Source organism: Propithecus coquereli, unplaced genomic scaffold, assembly GCF_000956105.1.
Source record: "Propithecus coquereli isolate 6110/MARCELLA unplaced genomic scaffold, Pcoq_1.0 Scaffold175, whole genome shotgun sequence".
Classification (NCBI taxonomy): domain Eukaryota; kingdom Metazoa; phylum Chordata; class Mammalia; order Primates; family Indriidae; genus Propithecus; species Propithecus coquereli.
The window spans coordinates 2,078,166-2,091,185 of record NW_012142190.1 but is presented as its reverse complement, the minus strand read 5'-3'; the positions used below and the strand labels follow the sequence as shown (position 1 = coordinate 2,091,185).

Sequence of the window (13,020 nt, the reverse complement as noted above, 5' to 3'; positions counted from 1 at the left end):
AAAAAAAAAAAAAAAAAGGAGAATTTAAAACTTCTACTGTTTGAAAACATGTGAGTTTCAATTTGGTACTAATTTTGTACCAGAGTCTTGAATATTGGTGTATACAAATCAAAAAACATTTTATATAAATATCTGATTAAAAGGGTTTTTCCAAATGGCTGTATGCAATTTAATAGCACAGTGGACTCCAAATTTTATAACAGAACTCTTTAGAAATTAATTTGATTCAAGTTTGCTTTAGGAAACGTTACTGATAAAAGGCCAGATAATAAATATTTAGATTTTGTGAACTATACAGTCTCTGTCACAACTACTCAATTCTGTTGTTGAAGTGCAAAAGCAGCCATAGACAATACATAAATGATTAAGCATGGCTATGTTCCAATGTGTTTATTTATGCACATTAAAATCTAAATTTCGTATAATTTTTCTGTTATGAAAGAGCAGTCTTCTTTTGATTTTTTTCTCCAACCATTTAAAAACTGTAAAAATCATTCCTAGCTTGTGCATCATACAAGAGTTTGCTAACTGCTGGTGTAAACCAATTCAGTTAATGAAGTACACTGAGCTCATATTGCTGATAAAATTTTATTTTAAAAAATTAGATCAATAATAACTTTATCAGTTCTTTTTTTAACATTTGCAAACTATATACTTAAAATTCTTGATTATTTTTCCTTATCACTTAAAAAGAATGCTTCAAAAGCTGAAAATGCATATAATATACCTAATCTTAATAGTCAAAACCTATCTCCTGAGGACGACTTCTCTACTCTCACAGTCCTTGGTTAAAGAACTCTTCTGAAATATTATATATTGTTCAAAAGAGGAAAAAAAGTAATTTTTATTTAGAATCAGTAATATTTGTCTTTCCAATGTTCACAATTCCGCAACTTTATTTGGAGCTAGTTAATTAGTAAACTCTCTGTATATAGTCTGTTGTTAGGGATGAGCTGTCAAAACTCCTAAAATTAATCCCTTCCCTTATGCAACAGAGCCCATCCCCTGCTCCAGGGATGTACCTCTAGCCACTTCCCCCTAATTTTCCCTCTCTGCTGGATACAACCAGAATACAAATGTGCTGTTACTTTTTCCCTACTTAAAAACAATCCCCCACAATCAATACTTACCAATTCTCCCCCCTCTAACTCCCACCAGGCTTTTATCACTATTACTTCACCCCAGCTATTCTCATCAAGGTCTCCAAGGACCCACAGAACACTCTAGTCAAGGGTGAGTTGAGTCCTCACCTTCCTTAAGCTCTCAGCAGCATTTAATAGTAATGACTTCTTCCCTTCCTTCCTTGACTTCCAGGACCATGCATGCTCCTTCCTGGTTACTCGTACCTCACTGTCCACTTCTCAGACTCTACTGTGGTTCTACTTCATCTCCCCAACTTAATAATGCTGGAGTGTTCCAGGGCTCAGACTTTGGACTTCTTCATCCATATTTATGGCTTAGTTATCTACATGCTCATGACGACCAAATATCTCAACCTCAAACTCTGACTAATGCCAGATGCACAGATCTGTTTACTCCACATACCCACAGATGTTAGTTAGAAGTCTCAAGCTTAACTGTTCCTGACCTCTTGGTCTTCCCCCAAATCTTGTTCTTCCAAGTCTTCTCAACTCATCAACTGGCAACTCCATTCCTCCAAGTGTTCAGGTCAAAAATCTTGGAATCATCCTTGATTCCCCTCTCCAAACCCTTATCCCAATCTTTCAGCAAATCCTGTTGTCTTTACCTTCAAAGTATAAACAGAATCCAATCATGCCTCATCCCCTCTGCCACTACCCTCCCCTCTGGAATACTGTAATTGCGTTCAACTAGTCTGAAGGGAAAAAATCTTTTTACCTTTCTGTTTGTCAACCGAAGTAAGAAACAGAAGCTCCCTAAAAGAAAATGATATTTATTCAGGAATAAAGCATTGCAAGGGGAACACGTGTACCATGGTAAACTATGTGTATATTCAGGGAGGTAAAGGAAGACAAAGGGTTTTAAAGGAAAAATGAAGAGGATTACTTGTTTTGAGATAATTATCCTTGGCTACAAGGATCAATAACAAGGGTGACACCTGTCCAAGGTTGGAGAGGCAGTTGCTGAGCAGATGTCCTAGCATATGTACTTTTTGTGTAAGGTTGTAATGGCCTTTGTGCAAGGTTAGGGTTCTCAGAGTCTTTTGTGATAGTTTTATCAGGCATTTATGCATGAGAACCCTCTCTTCATAGTCTTCTCTGGCTCATATTCTACCCTCACAGCACACACCTGTGATCAGACGTGTGGGGGGTTTTTCCCACACCAAGCAATTCTCCAGTGGACACCAATGAGGTATCCTATAATTCAATTTTGATGCATCTACCTGGAGACACTGTCATATCTTACAGGTTAAGGGCTCAGTCCCACAAGACATGTCTCCACTCCAGATGCCAATCCCAAGTCCAGGCTACCCGTACATCTGACCTGACTGGCTACAAACTGGGGTTCCCACCACCCCCTCCTCGGATACAATTAATTTGTATGGATGGCGCACAGAACTCAAACACTTACTTGGTTTATTCTAAAGGATATTACAAAGAATACAGATGAAGAGATTGATAGGGCAAGGTATAGAGTGGTGGTGGGCGGAGGTGCAGAGCTTTTAAGTCCTCTGGGCACAACACATGGGCACAACACCCTCCCAGTAATCTCAAAGCTCAAAAAATCCAAATCTTGTTTTTATAGAGCTTGAACTCTAGCCTGGTCCCTTGCCTGGAGGCTGGTGGGTGGGGCCACAAGTTCAGACTCTAACTCTAACTCTCTAATCACTTAGTCTTTCTGGGGAGTGGCCCCATCTGAGGCTACCTAGGGCTCCACTCTAGGTCACCTCATCAGTATAAACTCTGGTGTTAACAAACAGGATCATTATGAATAACAAAAGACACTCTTATCAGGCAGGAAATTCCAAGAGTTTTAGCTCTATGACAGGAACCAGGGACAAAGACCAAGTATTTTCCTATTATACCACAACTATCTCCCTGCTTCAGGTCTTGTTCATTACATTTATTTTCGATGCAGCAGCCACAGTACTCCTCTAATACCTGTCAGGTTACGCCATTTCTCTGCTAACATCCCTACTACGGCTCCTCGGTCCACTCAGAGTAAAAAGCCAGAGACCTTACAATGGCCTATAAGACCCTGTTTCGTCCAGCTCCCCCATTATTTTTGACCCATCTTCTTTCTAGTGCTCTCCTGGTTTCATTGCAGCAGCACAAACATGAGGGACAGCCTCCATCGTCTCAGGGCCTTCCTGGAACTTGCTTTTCCCCCTGCCTGGAAGGCTCATTCCTCTCTTCATCTCTTTCAGGCCTCTGCTCAAATTTCATGTTCTCAATAAAATGCTCCCCTCACCACTCTTATTTCAAATTGCAAACTCCTCCCTCCCCAGCATTCAGTCTTCACTGCTTTATTTTTCTCCACAGCACTTTTCATCACCTGACACAAACACATAGACTTTACTTATTGTCGGTCCCACTTTAGAACATAACCCCCTTAAAGGCAAGATATTTCTGTTTTATTCATTATTGTATCTAACTTTGTATCTGGAACAGTACCAACACTGTGACACTCATAAAAAAAATTGCATAAATGCATACGGAAATTTGTTTGTATTTACAGACATGCCTGGGATTGTTTCTCTTCAAATTATACCCAGTGAAAGTATCTATTACTTTGGTGGTCATGTGGTCTAAGTCTAGTATTTTCCAAACTTGGCTGATCATCAAATTCATCCAGAAAAGTTACAAAACTATAGTATTCTGTGCCAACTCGACTGAATCAGCACCTGGGGTGAGACCCAGAAATTTATTAAAAGCACTCCAGGTGATTCTATGAACTGCTAGTTTAGCTGCAATAAACGTATCTGAAATTAGAAGACTGCATTTCAATCACAGCTCTGCCACTCTACAAAGATCTTGCGTTCCTAAACTCCCTAAATGTATTTTCTTATTCATAAAATGGGAATACTTATCTTGCAAAGTTTTGAGAATTAAATGTGTATAAAACAGTCTCATCAACTGTCAAAGACAAAACGTAGAGTATTACAGAATTTAATGAGCTCCTGTATAAAAGTTGTACCAGTGGGTAGAAACTACTATAATTAATTCTAAATGATATTTAGAGCCTTTTAAAACTTTAAGTACATATTAGCTCAGAGCATATATATTGTTTTTGGACTGAACAATTTCCAAAATACTTTGCTGGGTACGTACGTTATAGTAAGTCCCAAAATTAAACCGAAGAGATGAGTAACTATGATACGCTAATAGCTAACCAGGACTCTACAGGTTTAAAAAAAAAAAAAATCAATCTTGACATATATTTTCACCTCACAAGTCAAACAGCCATAAAAATAAACATCATTATGCAACAACTCAGGAAACTAGGTGGAAAAACAAAAAACTATTTAAAATTCTATACCAGACAGATTTAGAACTCAGATTATCTATGTATTACAAATCTACAGTCTAAAAATTACAAAATTAGTAAAAATTTAAACAATAAAAAAGCAAAAGGCTAAAACCTATATAAGAGTAATACTTTACCTGCAGATCCTCACACAGAAAGATAGATTCTTGAAAACTAATTCGGTAAGTCTTTAAGGCTTTTAACTTTCCCTTCTCTCTACAAGCAGGACAATACCCATCTGTTGTAACTTTAGCTGAATCATAATTCTACAAGAGAAATAAAGCAAATTAAAATATAGACATTACTAGACTATACAAAATTATAAAAAGTTAAATGGAAAGGTAACCAGAAAAAATTATAATTTTTAGCTAGAAGAATCCTGGTAAGATATTTTAAACATGGCAAATAAAAGAAATGCATACAAGGCTTTAAATACAGCTATTATTCCAAAAAGAATGTGTTATAGTTTTAAATATTAAATTTTAAGTGTTGAGAAGAGCATCAATTTTATTTGCAAGAAAAAAGTAACATCAACTGCCAGGGAATGTGTATGTGTCATACTTTCAAAGAACAGTAAACCACAAGGTCTATGTTTTATTTCTACTTTCACATATCAATAAAACACAGAGAGGTAAACACATTAAAGCAATCTTTCGCCACTACTATAAGATTTCCGTGGAAGATACAGTTTTTTAGAAGTTAACTGGTAACATTAAAACTGAATTTAAGTCTCAAAAATAGGAGGAAAAAAAAAACAACAACTTTGCACCGAGGCAAAAAATAAGTTCACTAACTTTTCCCAAATACCCCACCATGTGGAGTGAAGATACCCCTATATCAGTCCCTGGTCCAATCACTGGCAAACCATTTCCAATCTTCGGGGAATCCATCATTCCGAGTCATTGGCTAATTTATGTCACTTGAAACATGTCAATATCACTAAGGATTTTTCAATGAACCCTGAAAAAAAAAAAGTCAATAGACAATTAAATAAAAAATCCTATTTACTCTAATAAAGAACTGTGCTATTTTGTATCTATGAAGTATATTTTGAGGGCTTTATGTCCTAGAAGAAACATTCTAAAATTGTGATTTTGAAGTGTAAACAATACCAATATTCACAAATCTAGCAAATTTGTGGACAGAGGGCAGATATTGACAACAGAACCAGTTTAGACAGCAGACTCATTTGCAAGCAAATTAAACAAAACTTGTAGCAGAGATAGTTACCATTTAAAGAAAACTATATTGACCAGAGTTTGAAAACCTAAGCTTTTAGAGTCTATGCACAATGTGAAACAAATATGCCAGCATTACACTGAGAAAGTACTTAAAAAACCCCAGATCCACAGTGCCATTATTTGACAGGGACAAAAGAACCAATGAACCATATATTCCATACATTCCTATTGCTTTCAACTACCAAGAATACTTCACCAGTTGGGAAAAATGCTACTTTTTAAAAGCTGCTAACAAACTACTATTTTATATTATTTGCAAATGATCTGTATCAGAACAAAGATATAAACACTGTCATTGTATAAATTACACATGTGAAAAGCTTGCTTTGAATGTAGTCCCAAGAACCACATTTAGTAGAGTTAAAATTATGAGAGACTGGACCTCAGTGTAAGGAAAAAATAAGAGCAGTTTAAATAAATATGGATTCACAATTTAGGGGAACCAGATACAGGAGACCTTTAGGCAGACGTGAATTATCACTAAGCTGAGATGTTATAAAATAATTCCAGGCATAAGTCTTTCCAAAATTTAAGAATCCTATGATTCTACATCAAACATCTCCTGGGAATCAATGGCTCACGGGATTCGCTTTAAAAGCTAGTTATGTTGTTCTGTTCCAGCTGTGTAAACTTCACAAACCTTTCAAGCCAAGGAATAATTCAAAAAAAAAAATGCTTTTTAAAAAAGTATCAGTGACTCTCAATTTCCTATTCTTGAAGAAATAACCAAAAGGCAGGGTTTCTCAACTGCAGCACTAGACATTTGGACCAAATAATTCTTCGAAAAGGCTGTCCTATGCATTGCAGGATATTTAGCAGCATCACTGACCTTTACACACATGATGTGACAGCCAAAAATGTCTCCAGACATTGCCAAATGTTCCCGGGGAGGTAAAATCACCTCACTGAGAACTACTGGTACCAACTTTTGCTTTTTAGGCTCCCCACAATTTATTTACTTTTGGCTAGTTCTACTTATACGCACAAAAGGGAACTATGTAGGAGGAGTCCAACTTCTACAGTTCCAGAGTGATTAAAAGCATGGGCTTTGCACCTGTAGATCTGGGTCCACAAATTTATTTGTAAAATTGATTTCTTCTAAGAAATAAATGTGATAATGCATGTAAAAAAACTTAGCACCTCACACATAGTAAATTAAAGCTACTATTCGGTGCTAATTTTTTTACTTCACTCTGTAGAAAATATGCAGGATACTTTGTATCCTCCTGCAGTAACTCGAAAGAGAAATTTTGTATCTTGAATACACTGTTCTTGATGAAAATTTTCATCTGCCTGAGGGAATCTAGAAAATTTTCTCAGATAGTTTCTGTCTCTCTCTATTGCAAAGGTAAAACATGAGGAGCCTTCAAATCTGCTATCATGATTCCACCACCAGCATTTCAATGGGAAAAGCAGGTAGATTGGTAGTTGAAATCCGGAACACACAAAACCCTTCAAATGAAAATTCATTTAAATAAAATACTAGGCCGGGCGCGTTGCTCACGCCTGTAATCCTAGCACTCTGGGAGGCCGAGGCGGGTGGATCGCTCAAGGTCAGGAGTTCGACACCAGCCTGAGCAAGAGCGAGACCCCATCTCTACTAAAAATAGAAAGAAATTAGCCAAACAACTAAAAACAGAAAAAACTAGCTGGGCACGGTGGCGCGTGCCTGTAGTCCCAGCTACTCAGGAGGCTGAGGCAGAAGGATCGCTTGAACCCAGGAGTGTGAGGTTGCTGTGAGCTAGGCTGATGCCACGGCATTCACTCTAGCCCGGGCAACACAGCGAGACTCTGTCTCAAAATAAAATAAAATAAAATAAAATAAAATAAAATAAAATACTAGAGGTGGGCTTTCCAGGTCTTCTTTTAAATCCAATTTACTTTGTCTTAAACACAAAATGCCGGAGTGGTGCTCACAACTTAATTTGTCCCTAAGTAACTGCTGTTCCGCCCTGCAAAAACAACCTGCTCCTACTTTCTGTATCTCACCTAAATTTTGGCATCTCCATCCTTCCAAACATAGAAGTCTAGAAAATTTGAGTCGTTCTCTACTCTTTCATTTCCCTCTTCTTCACGCAATAAAAATCACGAAATTCTATGGACCATTCTTTGGAAAGGTCTCAAATCCCCATTCCTTGCCCCCTCCATATCACAGTCAAAATAATGCTTTATAAAAAACAAGTCTGAACCTGTCACTGCTGATCTTAAAAACCCCTTACTCCAACCAGATGATAGGCAACTCCGTCCAAACAGCCCAATATGACCTAAAGATAGTACTATGACCTAAATAAAGCTCACGGCACTGTGAGACCAACCTAGCCTTCCAGTTTCATCTTCCTAAACACCACTTCACTTCCAGCATCTTTCTTCTAACATCCCCTTTTCATACCTCTGTAGCCACTAACGCTCCATAAACCCTAATGTGAATTACTAGCCCATGATGGACCCATTTACAGAACAATGAATGTCTCAAGTAGGCCAAGGGAATCTCGAAAGGTATGCAATTAAGTTAATTCACAATCCTTTGTGCAAAATGAGGAAACCCAGGCAAATGCTGTTCGAAGACGGGCCTTATATCCATTTAAGCTTGCCCTCCGAGACCAAGTGGGCTCAGCAGGTGAACTGTAAATGGTGAGGCCACAACTGCCTCGAAGCCGAAGAACAGGGTCGATTTTCAGCCCAGTCCTGTCTGGTACCAAACTCAGTCCTGAATCAGAGATGGATAGGACCAAGCGAGGTGAGTTTCAAAACCCAACCTTGGAAGCCCAAGGAGGCGCAGGGTCCGTTAATCCTGCCCATCTCCACACTCTTTAGGAGACGAAAACAAACTCTGATTTCTCTTCAGCGTTTACCTCTCTGAGCCCAAACAGATCTGTTACTCTAATTCTGTACCTTAATCATCAACCCTTCCCACTCGAGCCTTGTCCCAGCCCGGCCCATCCTTTCAGCGTGGCGACTATCCAACGGGTCACCCCAGCTCTGTCCCTTTTCCCTATATCGACGGCCAAAATAAACTACTCCCACTCCTCCCTTACCTGCCGCGAGCGCTCCCCTTCTTCGTACCGGCTCGTTCCAAACTCCTCTTCCAGCTTGAGCGCCACACCACCTAGTTGCAACGTTCAACTCACGTTACCCTCAGACTACTCCTCCCCCACCTGCGTCTCCGCTAGGAAAGCGACTTCCGGCTTGAGTCCGCGGCAAAAGAGTCCCCCGTCCTGCTGTACGCAGGGCCTGAAAGGACTTAGGCGTGGCGGGGAAGGCGAGGACGGAGCACTTCCGGCCGCGCTCCCCAGAGGCGTGGCTGTCCGCCGTGCTGCCGCAGCCGCAGTTTCAACTGCGGCGACGAGTAGGGGCGGGGCCGGTGGCTGCAGAGCCCGCCATGTGTGAGTGGCTGGGTTTGGGGAGGCGACGTTTCTGGAAGCTGCTGGAAAGCGTGCGAGTGGCGGAGGTGACGCCGACGGCCAGGGGGTGGGGCGTGATTAAAACTAGTGCGCGGCCGGCTGCGGAGGGATTACGCTGAGGAAAGAGATCGACGTGCATCTCGTTGCACTTTGGCCCGCGCAAGTCGTGGTCGGGAGCCGACCGGTCCGGAGTGACCCGGGGGGGTGGGAGAAGGAAGGGCTCCCGACGCCGCGGGGGTGCCATGGAGGCTCTCCGACAGCGTGGCCTCCACGGTTGGGCCGCGCCAGGCACCCATAGTCCGCATTTCCAAACCCTCGGTAGAGCCGATGCTGCCACAGAGTGCGTGTTCACAAAGGGTCACCACACACGGAGCTGCCCCTCCCTGTCTCCCTAAACCCCACCTTCGGGGCCAGGGGCTTTTCTACCAGGATTCTGGGGTGTCTCCTCCTTTCCTCCCTCCCAGATCTTCTAACGGTAAGGGGAGTAGCGAAAGCACAGGGACTTTGCTGTCCATGGTCCGTTCTGAGGAGTCAGCAGCGGATCTCTCCCTGCTGCGCTGATTTCAGCTGTCCTGCCTTGTTTTAACTTCAGAGAAAGGGGGAGTTCTCATTTAGTTTATAAGTTTAAGACTCTGCTTTCGTAGGAAGGTCATGTGGTTTAAGGGACATCGTGACCGCGAATGCTATTTCTGCTGCTGCATTCTGAATCTTGGGGCAACATATTCCTTTCGGTCGGTTGGTTCTGCATCCTAGGATACCAATTTGTAGTTCCTAACCATTTATTCATAGAGTAACCACGATTGGCATTTTGTACTGTGGAGTTTTTTGATGGTCTCAAACTAAATGATTGTATTCTTAAGTAATGCTGATAATTTTGATGAGGTAGTATGGAGGAATCAAGTCTCGTGTAGGACGAAATTCTTCAGTAAAATGGATTTTAGTTTTGAGTACTTAAGAATGCAGATGGCTAAGAAATCCTGGAGTGTTGTTTTTCCTCCGTAGAAAAATCGGCTGGTTTTTGTTTACGTTTTTTTGTTTTACTAGATTATTAATGTACTGGTATATGTGTTTAAGATCTAGTTAGTTAAGTGTTCTTTTTTTTTATGAATTGTTACGAAAATTTGAGAAAGTATTATTTCCTCCTGAAATAGTGAAAACGCAAGAGTTTTTTCTTGCTCATTATTGCTATTTCCATTTTTAGAATGGAATACGCTATTTGTAATAAACACTTCATGAATGTTAACTCATAAATTGAACAAAACAATGGATTCAGTTAAAAAAAATTTAGCTAAAATTTTAAGATTGCAGAACATCACCAGACTGAATTATATCAAAAAAAAAATCGTCGTTGCGAAGTTGATTTATAGTCTTTTAGTATAAATTTGATTTTTAGCCAGTAAAGAAAAGTATGTTATTAGTGACAGAAATAAAATGGAGATGGGGTTTGGATTATAGAGAAAAAGGAAAAGATTTTACAGTTTGTTGTGTTTTGACTCCTTGTAGGTAGGAAAAGTCTTAAAAGATAAAGGGAAGAATTCTCATACAGGAGATCAGGAAAGTTTGATTAGAAAACTCCCGTCTCCTTTATATTATAGAGTAATGGTCCCAAGTTGAAAAAATTGCTGCTTATTCCTTACTAATATATTTGGAATGCCTCTTTCTATGTACACTGGTCCCAAAGAGAGTGCAGTAGATACCTGCCAGTGAGATTAAAGCTCATTACCTCCATCCCTTTGGCAGCAGTATGGGATGGAATTTTATTTACTTATCTCCAATCATAAACACATGATTTAATCAAAGGAAGCGTCTTTTTAGATTAAATCAATAACTGATGAACAGGTACAATAGGAGTTCAATGCTGTACAATTAGGATTTTCATTTTTTTCTCATTTTCTCTACTCATGATGGATCCAAACCTGGGATATAAAAGCTGCCTGCTAGAATTTCTTGTTCTGATCTTATCAAAAAGATGAGAGTTTAAGTGACTAACCATACTTTCTAGCAGCAGCACCCACGTGAGTACAGTCTGTAACTATTACCTAAATCCAACATTCAGAAAGCTCTGAAACCAAAAACTCCTTAAGCTTGGCAACGAAATACGACCTGAACTAAGGAGAAGCTATATATAGTCTTTATCCCATATGTTTCGCTGGTACTATATTAAAATGTGTGATTATGGGGTGCTGCCCTTGGCCACTGTTATGTGGGGTATTATATAATGGTTTGTGTACCTTGTAACATTTTTAAATTCTAAGAAATTCTTATTTCTAAAACATATCCAACCGTTGAGTGTTAGTTAAGGAATTGTAAACCTGTATTAATATTTTTGGCAGCATACTTACGCTAGGCATTTGTATATTTAAAAAATTAAAATAACTTAAGACATTTTAGTTCTTCCCCTCAGTAAATTCAGTTGTTAGGAGAGAAAAAAATAGATCTATCCTGCTGTATAAGTGCAATGACAGAAATATGCGCAGCTTATTTTTAAGTGTAGCCATGTAGTGTTAATCCAAACAAGAAATTAATAGTCCTAGGGCTTAAAGTTGGTTTTTACTTTAGACTCTAAAATTTAGGTAGAACATAACAACTCATAATGTAGCCCAAACGTACTTGGCTCTGTTTTGCTTTGCCCACACAAAATGAGAAGATGGTATGATGAAGAGTCCTAGAGGCTGGGTGCAGTGGATCACACCTGTAGTCCCAGCACTTTGGGAGGCCGAGGCAGAAGGTTCCCTTGAGGTCAGGAGTTCAAGACCAGTGTAGGCAACACAGCGAGACCTCAAATCTACAAAAAAATTTTTAAAAAATCAGGTACAGTGGCTTGAGCCCTATAGTCCCAGCTACTCGAGTGGCTGAAGCAGGAGGTCACCTGAGTGCTGGAATTCGGAGATGCAGTGAACTATGATCACACCACTGCACTTGAGCTCTGGTGGCAGAGCAAGACCTTGTCTCAAAAAAAAAAAAACAAAGTCCTAGAGTAGATACTGGAATATTTGATATCTAATCCCATCTCTTCTGCTACGTGACCTTACACAAGTCACTTAATTTTCAAGGCCTTGCTTCACAGATCTATAAAATGAGAAGTTTGAAATAGGTGGATCTCTTAATGAAGGTTTCTTACAGTTTCAACACTCTACTTGCAGATATTTACTTTTAGAACTATTGCCTGCTGTTTTAAAATGTTTCTCACTAAGGACATGATCCCATTTCATCTAAGACTTCTATCTTGCTGATCTAAATTTGTCATTTTGTTTGTAGCTAATACATTCACATGGTTGAAAATTCAAAAGGTACAAAAGGATACACAGCAAAAAGTCTTCCTTCCGTACCTGTTCCTCAGCCACCCGGTTCCCTCAGTGCTAACAGTTTCTTGTGTATTTTTCCAGAAACAATTTTATGCATATGCAAGCAAATAAGTACTATATATATTTTATTGTTTTATTTTTGTAACATAAATGGTACATACTATGAATACTACTCATATGCCTTATTTGTTCACTTAGAAGTTCTAAATTATTATATAAAGTGTTTCCTCGTTCTTTTTTATGGCTCCATAATATTCAATTGTATTACATGTCATTATTTGATCAACTCTCTCCCTTTGGACATTTAGGGGTTTTTTTCAGATATTTATTAAAAAGATTATGTAATGAATAACTTATTCATCATTTTCCATGTATGTGAATGTATCTATACCTTAGCCAGTAGCACAGCTGGGTTTCATCTATTTTGACATGTGTTCTCTATGCCAGTATGATATAGTGAGTGGTGTCATAGCCCTATTTGATTCTAAGAATATGAGATAAATCACATCACTGGAATGATTATTTCTTCATTTGAGCCCTGAAATAAATATATGTATATATGTACAGTGTGTGTGTGTGTACGCGTATAGATGAAGCAGGTAGGTTATGTGTAGGGACTTTGTCCTA

At 39.2% G+C, this 13,020-nt stretch overlaps 1 protein-coding gene across 1 annotated transcript in view; it reads right to left on the bottom strand.

The window, feature by feature from the left end:
- The window catches only part of USPL1 (ubiquitin specific peptidase like 1), a gene marked incomplete at its 5' end in the record, with an annotated part of 38,890 nt that extends 30,084 nt beyond the window's left edge, over positions 1-8,806 (bottom strand). The window contains 2 exons of the mRNA XM_012642121.1: positions 4,584-4,712; positions 8,723-8,806. Of these exons, the coding sequence (XP_012497575.1) occupies positions 4,584-4,712; positions 8,723-8,806 (213 nt within the window). The remainder of the gene's footprint in view (positions 1-4,583; positions 4,713-8,722) is intronic.
- Positions 8,807-13,020: the final 4,214 nt, after the last annotated feature.